The sequence below is a fragment of the Xiphophorus hellerii genome, chromosome 13 (genome assembly GCF_003331165.1).
Source record: "Xiphophorus hellerii strain 12219 chromosome 13, Xiphophorus_hellerii-4.1, whole genome shotgun sequence".
NCBI lineage: Eukaryota > Metazoa > Chordata > Actinopteri > Cyprinodontiformes > Poeciliidae > Xiphophorus > Xiphophorus hellerii.
In genome coordinates this window covers 17854976-17877832 of record NC_045684.1, presented here as the reverse complement: position 1 = coordinate 17877832, position 22857 = coordinate 17854976, and the positions used below count along the sequence as shown (strand labels likewise).

General features: G+C 38.4%; 1 protein-coding gene across 1 annotated transcript in view; it reads right to left on the bottom strand.

The window, feature by feature from the left end:
- The window catches only part of gabbr2 (gamma-aminobutyric acid (GABA) B receptor, 2), a 189751-nt gene extending 167349 nt beyond the window's left edge, over positions 1-22402 (bottom strand). Inside the window, exon 1 of the mRNA XM_032580308.1 lies at positions 21354-22402. Within this exon, the coding sequence (XP_032436199.1) occupies positions 21354-21668 (315 nt within the window). The 5' untranslated portion in view covers positions 21669-22402. The remainder of the gene's footprint in view (positions 1-21353) is intronic.
- Positions 22403-22857: the final 455 nt, after the last annotated feature.

Sequence of the window (22857 nt, the reverse complement as noted above, 5' to 3'; positions counted from 1 at the left end):
ACAAGTCCACTTTTACTAGTTCTATTTAATCTTGCAATGAGTTTACCTGTGTGGCCCCCTTGAGATCAGATTAAGCTGTGTGCGGCCCCTAAACCAAAATGAGTTTGACACCCCTGGCTTAAACCATTCTTTTAGGAAGGTGATGGTACGCGTTGCCACTGGTTTGTGTCAGGAAAATGAACACTTGATTGTTACTGTCACTGTAATCCCTGAGTACATACATTCCAAATTAGTAGGATGTTTTTCTGACGTTCTCTGGCATACACACGGTGCGAGAAGTCTGATTGTTAGTGGCAGATCTATCACTGCATGTTTTATTTTGCTCTTTCTGATAAAGCCCGCAGCAGAAAAAAAAAACAGAAAAAAAGAATCACCAGCTCCAAAACCATTCCGTTCACCCGTCCCCCAATGCCCTCAGTTCCCAGTAGGTGGTGTTTTCTTCACCCTCTTGCCGCTCGCCCCTCTGCCGTGCCAAACATGACATGTGACAGCAGTAGCACATGGCCTCCCAGCACCCCCACACTGCACCCCAATCCTCTGCAGGCCTGTTTTCTCCCCCACCCCTCAAACGTCTGAGAAATACCTCCCAACATGCCCCGGCTCACTTGTCACACTCCCTCTCCAACCCAAATGACTATCTGCGAGGCAAACTCTGCACACAACCACACATTCAATATGAATAGAGGCATATCTCTGCAATTAAAGTCACACAGTGACACGCAGATGTAGCATGTAGGTGAGCATAAAGCCATGTGCCCGTTCAGATCAAACAGCTCACAGATGCAGAGATGATATGCCTGCATATTTCACTGCATACTACTTCTCTTTTTTCCGGTACGGCTCTCACATCACTGGAAAGGGGTAAACATGCCAGTTTGTGTTCATACCAGTCACATCCAGCTGTCGGGGCTAAGCCACCCGCCTTTCCTCAAATCCTCTTTTCCCTAAACCTTCTTCACATCACATCTCTTCCTCCTTCCTTACCTGTGCTTTCTATGCAAATCACCACATCCTCCGGCTTCACCTGTTTTGTGTTTCAGAGAGACAAGCTTCATGTCGGAGACTTTAATCAACTGCAAGTCTTAAAATATCCTAAAGAATTTATTTGCATTTGTTGCCAAGTAGGGGAACATATCCAGAGACGGTTAGGAAAAATCCTTGAATTAATCCTGGCAGTGTGAGATAGAGTCTGTATTTAAAAGTGAGATAATTTCCTTGGTGGGTTGAGAAAGATGTGAGCACTGAAGACGCCCAAGTCTCTGGTCCCTAACAAGCTGTGTTAATATTTCAATTACCCTCATGAAGAAATAAATTAAAAAGGTACTAAGATTATTTTAGGGTGGTCTATGTTGAGGTGCATGGAAGCTGTAACACAAGTCAAGAGTTCTGTCAACACTTTTTCTACTACCACTATAATTTGGTGGATTTTGGATGGAATAAAATAGTTTAAATAGTTTAGATCATAAGAATCTCATACTCCAGTCCCTGAGAGCGCCTGTCCTGTACTGTCCATTTCTGACTGAGCTTGAGATATTTTGAGAAGAAATCTGGTCAGCATGTTCAGCCTCTAGATGTGCCAAGCTGTCTGAGATGTATACTCAAAGTACTTGCCGATATAATTGCAGCAAATGGTGCAAAATGTTAACTCAAGAAGGCTAAAAATATTTTTTTCATATTTTTGTACATAAACACATTACAAAACGATGTGTTGGTCTCTCATTATTGTTGACGGTTGCATTGTGGCAAAAGTTTAAAAAGTGACAGTTTTTTGTAATAAGAAGAATTTAGCTTTTTAGTTCATCATCTTTTCATGTTTCAACTGTTTCATTTTCTCCTTTGTCTGCTTTCCTTCCTCGTATTGGTGTATCCAGTGCTCTTTGCATTTGTCACAGCTCATTCCATGTTGTACATAGAAGGCCTTTCTTTTTTAGACAATGCTGACATTTACATTAGGCTTCTATCAAGGAAAGAAAAACGGTCACAAACCCACCACCCCCCTTTGCCTCTGTTTTCGCACATTCTGGGTTGAAGAACGATGGATCTGACACTGATGCTCTCATCGGTTTGGCATTGTAATGTTAGGCCCAAAATTATTTATAAATGCACATTTGCAGTGAAATAGATTAATGGGATATTCCACTGGCAAAAAAAGAGAAGGAAATTCAGATGAATGACTGTAAACTTTCAAGTTGAAAAGACAGAAAAAAAAGGGATAGTTCACAGAGTCAAAGGTTGAAGGCACATTCCTACCTTGTGATTCCAGTGAGTGAAATAAGCCGGCATGTCGGCCTTCTAGAAATCAATAGAGGCTCTCCTGTGTGTAGGAGCGAGTCAACAGAGCAGAGAGCAGCACAGAGTCCGGGCACACAGATAATATTTATGTAGAGAGAGGCTGCCAGCAACCACCAGGGACCATGTTTAATTCTGATTTATAAATCCTACAGCAGAGATACCATAAATATAATGGATGCACATGTTTACTTACTCAATGATAATCCGGCAGCACGTCCGCATTAGAGAATTGTTCAGTATCCCACATTTAAATATTCATTTCCACCCTCTACAGAGTCAAGTCAAATGTGCAGACATATGTTGACGGAGTGAGAGTTAAAGATCCAACAACAGGGTGGATGTGCATCTGTCTCCGTAGCTGTGCTCACTTACATTCAGTTCACAACCTCCATAATGGATAACTCTGGCACGTACAATTAGCAAAATTACCAACCTCTTGAATAAGCGCACAGCGTGTGTACAACGTTCACTAATTGATGTCCTCTTTAAGTAGCATTTACATGTTTCTGCCACAGCCAAAAAAAGTGAAATCCCACTGATGCATCAGAGTGTGATAAACAAATATTCCTGTTTTCTTATCTATTTTGTTTCTCCAAGGAGAACCTCATGGTTTTAATGGCTATGCTAATTGCTATGTTCAAACAGGAATACTAATAAGTGTAGTAATTACTGTAACATGAACCACAGTACAGGGTGCACAGGAGTTGGACTTGGCTTTTAAAGAGCCTGTAAAAGGGAGGTAAAATCCCCGGCAGGGAGTCGATGTTTAAAATTAGCATTTGGATTGTTAGGCTTTACTGCAACCTGCTCTATTCTCAGCCGCAACACAAAGGACATCACATTTTGGCAGACCTTCATTCCTGTCCCCTGTCAGATGCAAAACTTTTAATCTGACATCAGGATCAGTCGCCTGTACACAATTCCACCAGAACAGAATTCAGACCTGAATAAAAGTAGAGGAACTAGAACATTTTGAGGAAGAATATATCGCTTGAAGTTTTTTTATATATTCTTGCATTACAACAGCGAATTATAGTGAATTTTTAGTAGAGATGGATGGTACATACCTACTGAAAACATCCAGATATAGCCTTCACCAGTGAATGAGTACAGTGTGGCTTTAAATTTGACCACATGCAATGCAACTTTAAAATGTGACTTCTAAACAGAGAGGACTCTCGGCTATCACTAAACTCTGTTATTCAAGAACATTAAGGTTTCTAATGCAGCTACAGTGGAGGAAAAAAGAGGGACAAACCAAAGACGTCTGCGTCTTTCAAAAGGAGTGTAAGCATCACAGGTAGTGGAGAAAAATCAAAAGGCTACCGGTAGCATCCAATCAGCTCAAATTCTGCAGATCATATAAGGTGCAAGTCGAAGAAAACTGCTGATGAGAGACAATTTTGCCAACAGCTGCACATGTTGCATCCATGCATAGTTAGTATGCTGGGTTATCACCATATTAAAATGTGCTTTATTCACAAATATGGGCACAAAAAATATCTTAAACATTTACATTGACCAATTCAAGCGATTATAGTGGTATAATGTATCCACAGATCCAGAAATTGGCTCCAACTGCTTCTTCTCTCTTATTCCCTTAAAAAGTAAACAAAATCTCCAGTCAGTTCCACATTAATATCTTTATTCTCTTTATTCTCTTTATTCATTTCATTCAATACAAATAAAAAAAATTTTAATACAAAGAAAAAAATAAAATAATTTAAAAAAAAAAAAATGAAATGAAAGGTAGCAGAAAGAAGAAAATAATCTTATAATATCTTATAATATATCTAATATATAATAATCTAATATATCTATATATATATATATATATATATATATATATATATATGTATATATATGTGTGGGTGTGTGTGTTCTAGTTTTTATTCTTTATTGATGCTCAAACATACAGAATATGTACCAATTTTTGTGTACCATTTCACTAAATTTTAGGTGGAAACTATGATAGTGCATATTTATTCAAGTATTTATGGGAAAAAAAAAGATTTAAAAAAACCTAAAATCGTTTGATGTATTTTGTCGCTGGAAGTATGCTTTTAGATGTATCACAGCTTTTTAAAGATACACATTCCTCTCTACAAAATAGATCAAATTTCGTCAGACTGCAGCCTTTACCCTATATCTAGCTCCATTTATCTCCCTATTGAGTTTAATCATCTTCACTGTCTCTGCCAATCACATAGACCAACACAAATAAAACAATGAAACACACTGAAGTTTGTAGTTTTAACACAATAACATATGGAAAAATTCATGTGGTATGAAAGAATTCATACCACATGATGTAAGGACTTGTATGCAAGTTCTTACATACAATTACATTTCCCAATGGCCTCAAGAGTGATCTGCTTTACATGGAATTATTAAATCCTACGGACTAGCCAACTGCTTTTAATTAGACTAACACAATAGACATCCTTCCTTAACACAACTTGATGTGTCATCAATGCAGTCAGTGATCCCTCTTCATTCCTCACATGTTACTGGGGCTGGGTGAACTTGCAAAAGCCCAATAATGATTAGAATATCAAAAGCAGAAATAGTGCATAGGAAGGATGTTCTTGCAATACTCTAAAATGGAAGTCGTCTCCTAAAGGTCGTGCTTACACGACTTAACACGATAGTTCAGCTGCTTTATCTATCTTGTATAGTTCTAAACGGGCAGAATATGTTAAACAAAATTGAGCCCAGATGGGCTTTTCGTTGGGATTTCAAACGAAATGAAAGCGGCACATAAAAGATGGCAGGCTGAGATATTGACGGCCAATGTTTCTTGGCAGCAGTGGTAAAAAACCCCAGGAGTGCATTCCCACTGTGTCCATGAAACATAGCCTGAAAGAGAACGTAAAAATAGAACACTATTTAATCTCTACTTAAAATGTGACTTACCTTAAAACGTTTTTGCTAGATTTGATTTTTTTTTTTCAGGTTATGGTTCAAATAAGATATATGCTCCTGTTTTAATCAAACAGTTGTGTTTTTTCTTTTCAAACTGTCAATGGTTGGGTTGGTTCCAACTTACTAATTTTATTGGTGAAATATGTCTAAACTGGACTTAGAGCTGGACTGCTTGATGTTTTGCTTATATGAGCCGAAGCAGAAGGGTGGCATTAACTGTTCTTGGCTAAATCTGAAAATTATGATTAACACAGGCTCTCCTCCTGCTCTTGATGATGAAATCAAAAGAAAACTGGCTGACATTAACTGGCAATAAATAGTTTAGCTATTTTTTTTTATAAGTACTGGAATACCATCACACTAAATATATCAACAACGTCACATTTAATGTCAAAATTTCCCCTCCCAAATGTCTTTATACGTCTGTCCAGAGGGAATACATTTTATCGCGACGTGTATGATTGAGAAAATGAAAATTACGCATTTCTATTATCTCGTTGTGATGCTTCAGATCTTAATTTATAATGTAAGAAAGGTCTGTCAAAACAAGTCTGTGCTGATGACGGCTAAAGCTGTTGTTGTTACACAGGGAATTTTCTGCCTCACAGCTCTTTTCAATTAGATCCACAAAATATTCCATTAGAATCACAGCATTTCATTGTTAAAACTTCTGACAGTGCCTTTAAATGATTTTGTATGCAATTATATTTAAATAGAAACTTTACTACTACATATTATGGAAGCTTACTTAGGTTACTTCTGAGGAAATAATGGCACATTGTATATCCAATGTACCTCCAAAGTACATTGGATATCAAGTATTCTATAAGTAGAAATCTAACATTGGTTGCATCCTGCATATAAATAAAACAGATGCAAGCGCTAAGAGAACATATGACATCTTTCTGGAAAATAAAGAAGTCCAGCAGTTTGGTTTTTTTTGCTACAGCACAAGACAGCTGGAGAAACTGAAAATGAGGATCTCTATCCTGAAATTGTGAGTCACAATATGTTGGCATGCATCTGTTTTGTTCAAATTTACATGTCTCCTTTGGAAAGGAATGCTGAGGTACTTTTTTCTTTTAGGGACTACAACAAAATTACCTGCATTGCATCTAATTTAAGCAGGAAATAAGTCAAACACTTCCATGATTTTTACTTGTCAAATCAGATCTGTGAGAGATGCAAAAATAAAAACTAAAAAAAAACATGTACAAAATATGAACAAATTTTTGGGGATTGTTCTAGTTCATTAACATACTCTAAATGAGCATCAAGGAGTATTGTTGCAAGAGTATTGTCAACTAAGGCTGACCTGATCCTCCTATCCTGTAAATGTGAAGAGGATTGTATTTCCAAGTGACTGCAACCATTATACATCCATGTTGACAGATAGTCAACAAGAATACTGTAAAAATTCTGCAGTGGTCAGAACAAGACTGACTCAGCTGTAAGTGAATCTAACTTCATCCAAACAAATGATGGGAAAACTGAATAAAAACAGATTAGATTTACTAAAATAATAATAAAAAAAACATATTTGCATATTGCCAGAAGATATTTTTTTTTATTAAGCTCAGATGTTTGTCATTTAAAGGAAATGAGATAGGAGTATCTCAAAAGAATATGTAGCAAAAAAGTATAGATTTCCTAAGAAAAAAAAAAAAACATCTGATTTTGTGTCCATTTTTAATTAAAATGGCTTTTCAAAAATTACTTTTTACCCTTTTCGTCTACCACTGATATTTTTTGATGTTTATTTTACTATCTTTCACATTACATCTAGTTAGAAGAAAAAAATTGTTAAATTGAAAGATTATTTTCAACTAAATCTGCCAAGGGTATGAATAATTTTGATCTTAACTGTACGTATTTGCGTGGTTATTCTCAATGAATCCTCAGGGAAGACCCACGCAACATACTGTATATAGTATTGCATGCATGCACACAGAAGAGCAATCTAGAGACTGGTTTGGGAAAAAATGTCTTCATTTTCTGGGGAGAAAATGAAGACACGGCTGCAAATTTTCCCTGAAACCTGCAGGTCTACATGCATTATAGCAATCCCATTCAGGTAACCTCTTAGATAATTGTAGTCAATATATCACCTGATGATATATATATCACCTGAATATATATTCAGGTGATATATGAATATATATTCAGGTGATATATATATATATATATATTTCTATATATCACCTGAATATATATTCAGGTGATATATATTTGATCACCTGAACCTGAAAAAATTTAAAAGACTGGTGGAAATTATGACATCTATGACTTTAATCAGCATTCTTGAACTAAATTCAGATGTCTGAACTCCTAAGTGAAAACATCACTATAACTTAAAAAAAAAAAAAGACAATGATGATGATGATCTGGTTTTCTTTGTGTTAATAAATCATCTAAAAATCCAGCATTACTGCAAATAAAGGGGACATTTTTTGGAACTTTAAAATAAATTTTGAAGCAGTTGCCAATGTTTTTTTTTCCAGAGCTAAATGAGACTACAGACCTTAGACTATTTCTTCTCTTTGTAGTAAAGGCTCTTGACTGACAATGTCAGTTCAGTCAGATCTTTTTAATCAGGGCCCTATGACACAAGCTTAGTTGGTGTAACCACTATGTCCTGCCCATATTCTCTTGTTTGTTTCACAGTGCACTAACCAGAGGGAAATCAGTTCATTTTAATGTGCAGAGAAGTTGAGAGCAATATCTTTACAGTCTGGTTATTTCTTTGAGCAGTGATGTGTATGCATGTGTGTGTGTTTGGAGCTGTGGATTGGGATTTTATTTTCCAAATAGCTGGAATTGCTCAAAACGAAGTGCTCTGACAGAACACAATTCCACTGATACGACATAAGATAGAACAATTTAATCTGTACTACCGTTCATTTATCCAGCTATCCATCCATGAGCACACACACACACACACGCACGCCGACCGACATAAGTAGAGACATACACATGTGCAAAGCTTAGGGCTGAGTCACTGAGGACAGAGCTTTGGTGGAAATGATCTCTTATCGTCTTTGAACAGCTTTTTACTATCGTATGTGGCCTGATTGCCTAGTTTAGATAGGCATGACAAATGTGTTCAGTATAGAATGCCATTATTACTATATGCAATGGCATTTAAGGAATATAACTCATTATGGATCCGGTTACATCTGGGAACCTCCTGTGGGTTATCATCGCTCTTAGCATACAATGGCCTGGGCAACTGATTTCCGCTAACAAGGCCTCATAGACAAGCCTGAGGAAATGATATCTGCCATGAAGACACAGCAAATGGACAACAGCCTGATGTGTATCTGATTGCACCAACAATAGATTGCATCACACCCATTCCATCTCGAATTATGTATTCAATTAATGCAGAAAAATACTTCGAGCCACAGGACTATCACAAAATCAAACTGACATCAAGCTGCATTCTAAAAAATATATTTCTTCTCACCTGGGCAATCACAAACACATTTAATGTTTTGCAACAGAGTTGCAAATAAATTATATTGCCATAATATATTGCATATATTGCCCCTTCCTATCATTGAGCTCAAATGTAATCAGCGAGTTTATACTGTATATGCATTTGTATAAAGTTAAATACATATACATAGGTACACTGACTGCGTTGTAAACATTTATGAAGCCCTATAGTTCCATTGAAAGGAATACTTAACAATGCAGCATTTTTTAAACTTCTTCAAAGTGTAAGGTCCATAATGACTCAGATAATGTGGAATATCTTGATTTACCTCCACAGAACCTTACAATTATAAAATGGGATGTTATCAAATTAATCTCAAATAATGTAAAGCCTTCCTGCTTATGCTCTTTAAAGTAGAACATCAAGTCCTTTCACTCTCTAAATAAGAAAAGGGACAGTACCTACAGAAACATTATGCTGATCCCTGATTTTACATTGTGTATAACAAAATATCACTCACAGGTTTCAATCCCCAAAAAATATATATATGCACTTAAACATTCCTTGTCTTGATTAATTCACTTAATTGTATTTGTTTGGGAGTTTTCAATTAATAAACCTACTGTGTACTACTGGAAAGGCAGACAATTTAAGAGTAAAACATACCGCATAGTTTGTCATGTGAGCTGATGAGCAGACAAACATATAAAAGCTGATGTTTAGATCAAATTGCAAACTGCATTTGAACAAAAAATAAGACGGACTAAAGCCTTTTCAAGAATGACCTTGCCTGGTAAAGGTTTCTCTGTTATAAACTGTGATGGAAAAATTACATTTAAGGTCACATCTGCTAGTCATGTTATATGAAGTGCTTATGAACCCTCACCAAAAGAACTATTTGGGCTACATGTAGAAGGTTAGAAGTTGTTTTCTACAGCTGCATCAGAACCAGACTGTCTCGCCCCTTGTTGTTAATTCTTTATCCTTGGTGTAAAACTCATGTGTTGTCTCTGCCTGACAGAGCTTTTCCTAGACTTGTTTCATTACTGATTGTCCTATGAGCTCTCTGTATTGTGCACAATATATGAATAAACCTGATTGAGTGATTTTACCTGAACAGTACTTGGAAATAGTATTTTTTCCACGACAAAACACAAAATGATTTTTTTTTTTTTTTACATCAGGACCTGAGGTTAACTACTAGAGGCATAGATGTCTGTCTTTATGTATAAGTGCAGCTGCAGCTAAGTTTCTTTATGTGTGACTTGACGTGTATTAAGGAAGATTTTCAAAGTGTATTGATGTCGTGGTGAGAAAAGGAGCAAAAAGGAAAGAGGGACCATTACTCTTCTTTGACACCTGCCTGAGCCCTCTATATATCCCAGCTGTGACCATAACAACCAAGCTGCCCCAGGGAATGAGCGCTAAACTCCTCTGACCCCTTAAAACAGAACACACACATGTTACAGTCATGCACATAGTCTGGATCCACCAAACGACCTACCAAAAACATATGCACAAATACAGGTACAGCCAAACAAAAATCGCTTTAGGATGACACTCAAGAATGTGCCGCAAACTTGTCTTCACATGCGCACACGCACAAAATGCAGGTGACAGCTCTTTGTTTTTGTTTTATTATGGCAAAGAATTATACGAGCTTTAATGTAATTACAGGAGCAGAAAGGACACACTCTCTCTGCTTACTGATCTGTACTATGTCCTTTTGAGCCTGACAGACAGGAACATGCAGAGAGTTTTCGTCCAATCTCTAATGACTGCAGCACACCCATCCCACCATAATCCGTTCATTTCTATCCATTTACAGGAGAGCAGCAAGCCAGAGAGGTGCATGCGTGGGCGTGTGTGTGTGTGTTTGTCTTATTATAACCAATCTGTTTCTGGGATTTCATTGGTTAAATCAAGACAAAATGGTGAACTGTTATGAAGTGGAAAGAGAAGCTTATCTGTTTTCTTCAGATAAGAGGAAGATAACGGATGGAATATTGGAGAAGTAGAACGGTTGGAGGCTGTATGACATATTTTAAGTTTTCAAATGTAGAAACTTTTGCATCCACAACATAATGGGACTTAAAATAAAACTAGATAACTTGTGAGGTCAATTTGTTCCACCTGATGTCATGTAAGAATCTCAGATTAAGTGAAGTAAAGCCAAAATCAAAACACTTCAAATTTTACTCGTTCAAAGAAGTGAACTGCATAATACAGGTATGTCTTACTTTGTGTTGTTCTGTTATGCAAAATACTAGTAAAGCCCATCGTTGTTTGTCATTGTAATAAGACAAAATGTAAAGTTTTTAAGTGGTGTAAATAATGCCCCCCCCCCCCCCCCCAAAAAAAAATGGACAAAGTTGCAGATTTGCATTGAAAGGTTTTAACAGTAAATAATAATAAAAAGAGGAGCTAAATGTTTTAATCTCCTCAGTCTCTTCACCTCATCCAGTCCCACAAAAAATAGTAGTGATGGAAATTTTTCTGTAGGATATTTCTCTTGAGGTTGGTAACCATGACCACACAAACACCTTATCATCTGCTGGCTGAAAAGGAACTTCATGCATCACAAATATAACAAAAACAATTATCAGCAAAGACAAAAACCCTGCAAATGCCACAACATTCTGGAGAATAAATTTTACCTCTTTTTTGTCTGTTTGCTTTAGAGGAACTTGCAGTCAAAGGGGCTGCGAGAGCAGATAAGCATTTGGTGTGTTAATTGTCAGCACTAATAGTTTGGCTGGGAATCAATGGCAACTTTATAGATGCACAAGCAGAAGCAAGCAGACAGATAGGCTTAACATCACACTCAAAGTTGCAGCGGCCATATTTTTCTACATTTTCCGTGCACAGAACAACAACGTGGGTGTTTTTCTTCATACCCCAGCTTTTCTAAAGTAGCATATCTTATTTCACCTCCATCTCTTTGCGCTCCTATAGCATGCTTTCTCTCTTATAGCAACCATTATCCCCTCCTTTCAGAGCTCATCATCCATCCTACCAACCTGTTTGTATCTCCTGGGTGATTTCGCAGTGCTTGTCCCTCTGAGTACTGTAGTACAGGCAGAGAGTAACTATTTGTTTAATGCTAATGACAGCCAGATGACAGATTTGCCACCTTCTGGAGTCATTATGCATCACAATGACTAATTTTTTAAAGATAAAATATGAAGAACACACACCAACAGACATGGGTGATTTTACAATGACATTTACATATCTGCTAATTTGCACATCTGATTTCCTTAAAAATGTTAATTTGTGTCAACTGATTAAAATTATGAAGAATTAATTACAACAGAAAGATTTTACAAAAAGCAAATTTTTTTTCTAAAAAACAAAGGTGCCTTTTAAATACAGTAGAATATTGAATAAAATTATGTAGAAGGTGTCACTTTATTCCCTGATTAGAATGTGTTCTGATGAGGCTTGTTTGCCAAATTTAGAGAACCTTAAAAAAATAGCAACAACCTTCAAACCGGTATTAAGCCTGTAGTTTTATATCAAGCTCCTCCAGGATTCCAGAGTATATATATATATATATATATATATATATATATATATGTGTGTGTGTGTGTAACACACGTTAGATAAAACATCGTTTAGGAACAACTTCCCTCTTTCTTACTGATCACAACTCAGGTTTACTGGAATGATGGCGATAAAATTTGCGCTAAAAGGAAGCCTGGGGCTCACTGTGAGCCTGAGGTTTGAGACAATGAAGTTTGAATGTGATTGAAGGCTTCCAGTTCAGCTGAACGTGGGCTATGTTAGTTGCACAATTGTTTACTTCAGTTGTCTCCACAAACATTGAAATTATGCCAAATTATGAAATCCATGTGACGTTCTCACGAATGTCTCAGTTGATTTGCTGCAGCTTTACAGAACTGTTCAAGGAAAGCCAGAGGTCAAAATGGCTGAAACAAAGAAAAGCACAATTATAATTTTGTATTAAAAATTTTAAATTGACTTTCAATTAATAAAATGCCAGAGTTAATCATTTAACACAGCTCACACCAAGAATGAGATTGGATAATATTAAAGCACTTGGTTATGTTTAAATAAATACAATTTTTAAAAAGCCTTTGCAGATCAGTAGCAGGAAAAGATCAAAAAGAATCAAATGTGTAACAGTGGCACCATCAACAGCAGCATCCTTCTTATTCTATTTTAGCAAAATGCTTCAGAGTAATTGCCTTAATGTTCAACAATGTCAGTGTGGGATGATTCAGTCCATCTTGAAGAATTGCATTTACCAACTGCTGAGATATTCTCAAATGTGCCTCCACCTACACATCCACTCAAAGAATATCTCCCATTCTTCTCCAACCTGCTGTGTGCACATTTCAATTGCTTTACAAGCAACAGACACAGCAGCTGGTTACTGTGGTTTTGGATTAAATTTACCTGTTTTTATTGTGAGTACTTGCCCAGGCTCTTGGGGACATCAGCATGTACAAATACATTGCAAATAATGTCAAGCTCACATTAAATAAGCAAGATTGTGAAAAGACAGTGAATCAGACACAGACACAGTGTAAATCATTTCCAGGTCGACCTTTTTAAAATTAAAATATAGCCATAAAACTCCATGTAAAAGTAAATTATTTTCTGATTGCTCTGTTGTGACAAAGTAAAAGTTGTGTTTTAGAGAGGTTTTGGTTTTTCACCACTCCCCTTATGAAGCAAAGCATAGATTGAGGCACTGATACTGTGTGGCAGGATGTGATGGGGCAGTGAGTCCGTTTCTACTGGAGCTTAACAAAAATTCACGCATAACTGCTTAAATAGCTACAATATCCTGGCTTTAGGCATTGCTACGGGGAAGGCACTTGAGAACAGTCATAACCATATGTGCGAGTGTATGTGCGACACGCCTGTCTGTGTTTCAATTATGTGTGTGTCACAGTATCTGTTGTAAAGCCAGCTTCAGGGCTTATAAAAGACTTTTATCACAAGGGCTCAGTCGTCTCGCTCAAGCCCTTCAGGCCACTGGCAGCCCTGACTCAGACAAAGGTCAGCAATTACTGCTCACATTTAGTAAACTTTATTGCAGTGCAAAGCCAGACATGATTTTTTTTTTTTAATATTAGAAATTGCATTCACAAAAAACAATGATTTTCATCAGACTTTTCTTTTTTTTGACATTACAACCACAATCCTCAATGTATTTTACTAGAGTTTTGTGTGAATCAAAGTAGCTCACAATGCTGATGGGAAAAGGGAAATTAAACATGGTTTTCACAGTATTGTCTGCTTTTGTATTAAGCCTCCTTTATGCTTGTTCTTCTAATTAAAATTCAGTGCAACCAATTGCTTTCAGAAGTCGCCTAATTAGAACGTTTACCTGCATTCAATTCCAGTATATGTATATGGTTGTTCTGCGAAGGCCTTAGAGGTTTGTTAAAGAACACTGGAGAACAAACAGCATCATTAAGACCAAGACACACAGAAAGTTGTGCAGACATTTAAAGCAGGGTTGGGTTATATGCCCTGGTTCCGAGCTTCATTCCACGATAAAACACGATGGTGTTCTCCTCAGCAATCCAGGGAAGTCTGCCAGAGTTAACGGGAAAGAGGGTGGAGCTAAATAAAAGTTCTGGAAGTAAATTTGATTGAAGAAGCAAAAGGAAGTTGGATCTAATATGATAGTTTAGATCAAACCAAATTCATGTTTTAGCATGGCCCAAGTCAAAGTCAGATTTAAGTCAAGTTGAATTTGCTACAGATTTAGTCTGTTCTCCATCCAGTGATATTAAGCTCAATATAATCCATAAATAAAGACAAAAAAAGTGTAGTTAATGTAAAAAGCTGATAGAGATGCAACCCAAAAGTCATTCTACAAAGTACTGACTCTGTGGAGGTGAATCCAGATACGCGTCTCACAATTCAGACGTTCATTTGTAAAACCTTTTGATTATGTATCATTTCCCCTGTCCCGTTTGTATTCATGCACAAGTTGGTGTAGGTCTTTCACATCGGATCCCTACAAAACTTTGTGTTTGGAAAATAATAAAATATAACATTCAAGGGCTATGAATACTTTTGCAGAGGACTAGAGCACAAAGCATTAGATCTCAAAAGCTTTTGCACATACTTGATTGCGTGGAGCAATACCTTTTTTTTTTTTTTTCAAACAGCCATTAAACTCTTTAGACCCAGAGAAACAATGCAAATGGTTTTACATTATGAGCCAATACGAATTAGGAGGTTGGTCATTTCCTCTTTCCTGCGCTGAAGATGACATAACCCTATTTCGGGATTTCCATCTAATAGCCCTACACATCTCTCTCTCACTACTCTCTCCCTACTCTCCGATTCTCCCCTGAGATCCTGTTCATTCTATGAGAAAGGCTGCTCCACATTGATCCCTACTATCTGTGTCGGGTCAGCGGCTACAGCCAAGCTCAGCACTATCCGTATGCCTTGAGAGAACCTTAACTGTGACACGCTGCTGTCTCCTACTATCCCAGAACGTTCAAACTCTTCTGAGAGTGGTGGCGGGCGATCTTCGCTGATCCTTCTGGGTCACGACGCAGCACTAAGGAGATGTCAGATATGTAGATAACATGCGATATCAAGCCCTGACATAGACGACGCTGCTTCGTTTTGAGCCCGTCAGATTCTTTTATGCGAGGGCTCCGAGGTGAGTTGAATTGATTGAATCAGCAAGTTCAACCAAAGGTTACTTTGCGAAGCGCTTTCTGCGAATGCAAGTGGCTTTGCCACACTTTGCCACAGCAGTTTCTTCACAGCCACAAGAGGGCCAACAACTCTGAACTGGCTTGGTTTGACTTGAGACCTGTGTTTAGCAGCACAGTGACCTCCATTATGTTAATGGCTTTTCACTAAAAATCTAACTTCTTCTGACAAAATGACAGAAAGCCTTACAGATGCTCAGGGGGGTGTTCAGCCTCCTGTGAACAAGTGTACTGTACAGTGGTTTCAGGCTTGCCAACATGTGCACAAACATGACATGTCGCATCTAGCCCTTTGAGGAGGAGCAGAGTGGGCAGCCTAGATCTGCCCACAGTATCTCTGAACATAGGTCACCACCATCACAGTCTCAGGGGTCCACTGTATCCAGACATATACTATAAATACATACATGCTGTAAATGCATCTGGTGGAGCACACATGGGCAGGAGATGCATCCCCGGCTTACAGAACGAGTGTCTTTGAGGTTTTATTGATTTGCCTTTAAAAGATGCATGAGATCACTCTTCTTTGACAAGCCAGAACTTCAGGAACATGAGAGCTAAAAAAAAAAAAAAAGTCCAATCCCTTTAAGAACTCCAATTGAGCCTGCAATCTCTTCTACAAAAAGGAAAAGTGCTGTTAAAGTGCTCAGGGGAGTGAAATTTTGAGGAGATTACATTGATTTTCTTGTTGTCTCAGATGAGATTATAATCATCACAAACGTGGAAAGTAAAAGGTAATTGGATGACTGTGAAAATCCCTTTTCTTAATTTAAATTTTATGATGCTGCTCAAATGAGGAGAAAATCTAAAATTTAGTGTGTGAAAATTGTTTAAGCTGAGGTATGTTTATTATAGTAGAAAATGTATTTAACTGCAAAGGGACCACGATGTTACTGTTGTTATTCACTTCATTATTACAAAATGAATGGGGAAAAAAAATGTCAGATTGAACCGATCATGGACCAGGATTTTTTTTTCTTCTGCTTTTACAATCAAGCAAACCTTTGAATGTTTGCTTTTACTTTGATTTGGCTTTTAGCTCAAATCATTCAATTAAATGATTTTTTTTTTTTTTTTTATCAAAAGCCTCAAGGAGACAATTAGTCTTATGGTCCTATCAAATCCATCTCAACATTCTTAAACTCACTTTGTGTCTTAGTTTTATAACATTATAATGAAATATAACAATTTCTTTTAGTCACAGAGTTTCACAAGCTACAAAGTCTATTTAATAGTTGAAGTTAAATCCTTAATGTGAATGAGAGAAAACTTGCATGATAGGATTTTCTGGGTATTTCTATATTTCTTCCAACACGTAGCAGTTACAGCAGTTTGCTGAAATATTATTTTGCCATAAACGTTCTCATATTCCATCATTTTTATGTATCTTACTGGGATTTTAGTTGATGGACCAACAGAAAGAAGTGCTTACTTGTGAATTTCAAGGATTTGTGTTTTAAGATGTTTCACAAATAAAAATCTGAAGAATGATAAAGATTTGCATTCCGTCCACAGTTTCACCACATTTTACAACTTTTACAGCTGTACGTCACTGGCAGTACATCTGTACTTGCAAATCTAGAGACTAAAGACTCAAACTTCTTTCCAAAATATAACAACATTCAGATTGGATGGAGATAATCTGAACAGCAATTTTTAGGTGTTTTCACAGATACTTAGTGGGAGCAAGGTCGGGGCTGGTCTGAGCCATGTACTTAAAATCTAATTCTTGGCTCATCTGATGAGAACACCATCTTCTGCATTTGCTGTGTCCAACTACTTGGCTTACTGCAAACTTTGAACAGGAGCTATTGTGCTTTTCTTTGGCTTTTTTAATTGCTTTGTCTTCCATTAAAAAAAAGTAGAGCACATGATTAATAGTTTTTCTGTAGACATATTCTCACACCTGAGCTGGGATTCTCTGAAGCTCCTTCAGTTGTTACCATGGGCTTCTCTGATTAATCTGTACATTTCTGATACCTGAACAAATTACACATAGTTTAACTCTGTTTCTGAAAGCAATTTGTTCCAACGGAGGGTATATTTAGAGGAGTCAGTGTGTAGGCGATTAAATTAGTATGTCATATTTTTCACAATGCAAATAATTTTTTTTTTTTAAATGAAAACTATATTTTGTTTTCCAACTACTTCACCACTTTCTGTGGTTATTTAACATCAATTCCAAGTAAAATACAATCTTTGTAGTTATAACGTGATAACATATGAAACCGTTTGTGGGCACTTTATCTCTTTCCTAATAAGGTAATTTTTTGTCCCACTGACAGAGCAATATCAAAGTCCTATCACTCATCCCATAAGCTGGTAAACTAGCCTAGCACCCACTGAACACCCAAAGTCTCTCTTCCATCTTCTTCCAGTGCTTCCTGTCCCTCCAAAGCTTTGATCCTCTAAGCCCTGAGTGCTTCAGTATCAGTCCTTGGTTACACTAAAACCCAAGCTCACTCATCTAGAGTTGCAACAGAGGACCAACATGTGCCTCTCTGCTAAGCCTCTCAGTTGATATAATCCTTCTTGCTTCTTGTCTTCCCCAAAAACAGTCTGCTTTTAAACCAAAAGATGCATTATCAGTCGAGCTTTGAGTCTGAAATGCCTAAATTACTGAAACATCTGAGGAATGACGCGTAGGCTGATCACAACAGTTTTACACTATCTCCGAGATGCTTATCTACAGCCCATTTTCCTCTGCAGTACTTTCAGCCTCCTCCTTGCTCTAACTAACCTTCTGCTCTCAGGCCTTTCACCACCGAACAACCCCAGAGTGCCTCTCTATCAGCATCACTAGCACCACCACCCAATTCCACACCACCAGGGGAAATGGACTGGGCCTGCTCAGTCTACCGATGGCTCCACTGACAGGGGATAAAGGGATAAAAAGCCTCTGCTCAGGGACTGATTACTTACATCTGCCAAGCTAAATCCCAGTGCCCACATCGTAGACACTCATACATGTGCAAACATCACAGGGAAACACTTGGCCTGCTGCTAGCAGCAACAAATGCACTCATGCATGTATTGTTTTCTGACATAAGCATGTGATATGCAGAAAACTATGTATGTGTGTGTGTGTGTGTGTGTGTTTGGGTGTGTGTGTGCGCGCACGCGGGAGTAGGCAGGCGTGGGGGTGTGTGTGTGTCTAAGCAAATGGTCTAACAACATTTAATCAAGTGTAAGTCAAATATGATTTAGAAGCAAATATTTATTGAAATAATAGATGGCAAATCGTTAAAAGCACAACCTCTAAAAAAAGAATAGATATGGTGACTAATATTTATTTTTTTACTTTAGAGTTGTTCAAAAACTTGATCAGCATTCTAAATTAAACACTGCAACAGTGTTCACCCTTTCACCTTAACATTGTACATAACAAAGGAGCACAATCTCATAAGTTGTCCCTGATTGGCAGTATTAGAGAACACTGGCATTCCCAGCAAGAGGATGTGAGGGTGGCCCACTGACCTCTTGCTTCCAGCTTGCTTTCTCTCCAGGGGGATTGGAGGAGGAAAATCATACCTCACGTAACATATTAATCCTTTGGTTTCTAAGCATGCTGCCTCTGAGGCCTTACCCTGGTCAACAGAGCTTTATATGTCTGTTTCACACAACAAACACACCTGTGCACATACAAGGGTATGTTTGCCAGAAAAAGCAAAAACAGTCCCTACCAACTTATTGATGACACTGGTTGTATCTGTATTTGATCTGCAACCTTATGCAAATCAGAGACAGTACTTTGGTTAGCTTATTTCAGTAGTGTCAAAAGTCAGACCTCGATGGCCGGTATTCTGCATGTTTTACTTCTCTGGATCAACACACCTGAATCAAATGATGGCTCATTAGCAGGCCTCTGCATAACTGACATGCATAGGAGTTAGTTTGACCATTTCAATCAGCTGAGTTGGAGCAAAAACATGTTTAAAACTGGCAGGACACTGGACCTTGAGGACTTGAGCTGGACACCCATGGCTTAGTCGGTTTCTCATTTCCTTGTATAAAGACAGTCTGCTAAATTGGCAAACATGGTAATATGTGGCCTGTAGGGAACACGAATTACCTAATCTTACTGAGAACAACTTTTTTTTTTTTTTTTGATCAGTGAACACACCACACAACCAGGTTACAATAAATGGAAAACTCTTCAGTGAGGATGTTGTTACTAAGTGAAAAAGTGGTTAGCTACATGTTTACTATCCCATTGTGGAGGTGTGTGAGTGTGTGTGTTGGTGTGCGTGTGTGGTTTAATCTGTAAGCAAAAGTTTCACTGTATAAAGTGGACTGATTGAAGTAGTACACCAATGTTTATTTGCCTACTTTTGAGATTTTAATGACATGTGTCATGGGACATATGGTATTTTTGTCAAGTATGCCATTTTAATAATGCTAACTGTGTCTTAAATGCTGTAATTTCGTTTGCTTCCAATATAAATAATGATCACTCAGGGCCAGAATCCTTGAAAAAAGAAAGTTTAAAGTTGTTCTTATGTCTTCTAATAATGTTGCAAAATATTGGAAATAATACACAAAATTATGTGATTAGGACTGTTTAATGATGCAAATAATTCAATATAAATGTTTGTTTGACAAGTAAGCAAAATGACATGTGCTTCCGATGGATTTAAATATATGATCATGACATCTGCACAGGTAGAGTACACATACAAAATATCTGATGTATCGGTTCATCTTAAACATGGTTTGTTTAAAAATTATGTACATTTTTTTTGTTAGTACATTTTCATGTCATCCCAGTTTACCATATGCATTGAGGCTGTATAGAATAGACTGTTTCACATAATTTGGGATGGCATTTAAAGGTGAAACAGATTACACAAATTCCGATTAACTGTTGGAAAGTAACAAAATTAAATGCAGAGAACCACTAAGCTCTCCAACAGGGGTTAGAACAGGGGTTACTAGGTGTTGTGTGCTGCAATGGTGTCAATTAATATCACCCTAATAATTTTTTATCAGAATTTGTACTTCCATATTTTTCTTTTAAGGTTTGTTAGTGTGCATAAATAGAAGTTGAGACATTTAGGTAGAGGAAGAAAGTGCAAGAATAATGGAGTGGGGGGAAAAAAGTAGGGAACATAAACAACAAGTGGAGGGAGGACCTGATGGAAAGAACTAAGAGTAGTTTAGAGAAACAAACACTTTGAAAATGTAAAGCCGTTAATAATTATGAAATGGATCTCACAAAAAATAAATCTGTGTTGTAAATTACACACCATGTCTGAATGACACTACTCTGTGAACTGCAATAAAAACATATATATAAACTTTTTTTTTCACATTCCACTGAGCTGACACTTTGAGGAATTCAGTACAAGACGTTTAGTTTAACAACACTTGACAATAAAATTCAAAATTCATCTTATATTGGGGTGAGGGGATCGTCCACGGCGGCTCTAATGCCAGAACCGCCACTGTGCAGTGCTTAGTTGCAGCGAGATTTGCCTCCGTTTAAAGAGGGACGCATCGCGCATCCGATTACCGCCATCTTCAGGCGTGATAAGAAGCGTCTCTTTAATCTCCAGGGAGATGCACTGATTCGTGACTGAAAAAGCAGCGTAGAAAGTGACGTTTGCAAAAAGGAAAAAAAAAAATAGAGCGCAGCGTTTGACTGAAAGCCAGTTTGGTGAATGGCATCCTAAGATTGTGGCAACTAAAGAAATGTTTACACCAGAGCATTTGACTCAAGAGTGGCAGGATGATGCAGTGGCTGATGGTGACATCAGCGATGGCATTATAACCCTATACTGTACTGTCGATCACGTTGGTGCAATGGGAACACAGGCACCACAAACAGGAAGGCACGGACTCCAAACACAACTAGAAGCAGCGTATCCGCCGTTTGGACACACACACAGCAAAGCGCTGCGAGGGTGTGCACTCACACACACGCACACGCAAGCACGTGCACGCATCGGGCGACACGTGCACTCACACACCCGCCCGCTTACCTCAGTGTCATAGATTTTGGTGATGAGTGAAAACGGGTACTCCCCGGAGTCGTTTATGTGCTCGATGGCCAGCTGAACCGCTGGTTCGATTCCCTGGCTGATGCTGCTCATCAGGGCCGACTCGTTCATTGGCATCAGCACCATGATGTTCAACGCTTCTTCCTTCTTAAGGAACCAGCTGTTGTCCTGTTCGTGTTTGGTGCGGTCGTTGCACACCTTTGCCACGCCGGGGTGAAATAGCAAGGCGAAGAGGAGCAGGCGTCCCGCTGGGAGGAACATCTCCCAGCCGCTGCAGTCCCTCCGGGTTGGAGCCATGCTGCCGTGCAGGGCGGGAGGGGAGAGGGGGGGGGGGGGGGGGTGACCAGAATGAAATCCCACCGTAGACCTCACTGCCCGGGCATCACAAATTCGGGATGCTCAGATGCCCACCTCTGAATGAAAATTCCTAATTTAAAGCAGAACATGCGCAGCAGCCACCCCGCAGTACAGGCAAACTGAAACAGTATTTCTGCTTTCGAACCAACACCTCCGTGAGAATATTCCGAGGGCTCAGAGTCGCGTTGCGGAGGGAGATTTACAGCCTCCCCGTGTCCGTCATCTAAACGATTTTCTGTAATTCAGAACAGCTCCTCAAGCTTTAATCTGAAGCACTTATCACAAGACGTTCTGAACGACGCCCGAGAAACACGGAGAAAAACAAGCCCATAGATGTAGATGGAAAACAATTACTCTTGCTGACAGTTCTCTCCTCCGGAGTAAATCCCCAGCCAAGATATGTCAAATGTGTGCATCACTGCCAAACGCGGAGTCAGTGTGGGGGGGGGGAAAGCTGTGAAATCGAGGTAAGACAGTAATGCGACAAAAATAAAATAATAATAATAAAAATAAAGAAAACACGGAACAGCGCTGAAGTTAAAAAGGCTGATTGCACAAGTCCGAAAAAGAGAGAGGTCGGGAGAGTTTGTCCTGACAGCCTGCGGGACTGGGATGCTCATCTCCGATAGTGCGTCAGAGAAGCGCTGCTGCCGCCGCCGCTGCTCACCGTGCGCGCAAGAGGGAGCACTGAATGTGGAGGAGGAGAGGAAACGAGGGAAGGAGGGGGGAGATGGTGGAAAAAGCTGCATAGGCTTTTTGCGGGGCAGACTCAACGGCTTCACAACCAAAGGGTGATTTACTGTGCCTTTATGTTACATCAGATAGACGGAGGTCCAAAACCACAGAGCGGGCTGGGTAAATGTATAAGTGTTGTTTGTTTTTTTGGTTTTTTTATGAAAGTGATCAGCATGTCGCGCTGTCACATAAAAGAGATAAGCTATATTTTTAGTTCCTCGTTGGAACTGCTGATCCTCAGTATGAGGATTGTTCTCGTGCACAGGCAGCTGGGATTTGATTCCCTGTGCAGCTCTGTAACACCTGCCGGGTTTTTTTTCTTTTTTCCGTTTTCTTTTATTTATTTTATTTTTTTCTATGTGTTAAACAATATTTACCCAGGTGGGAAAAAAAG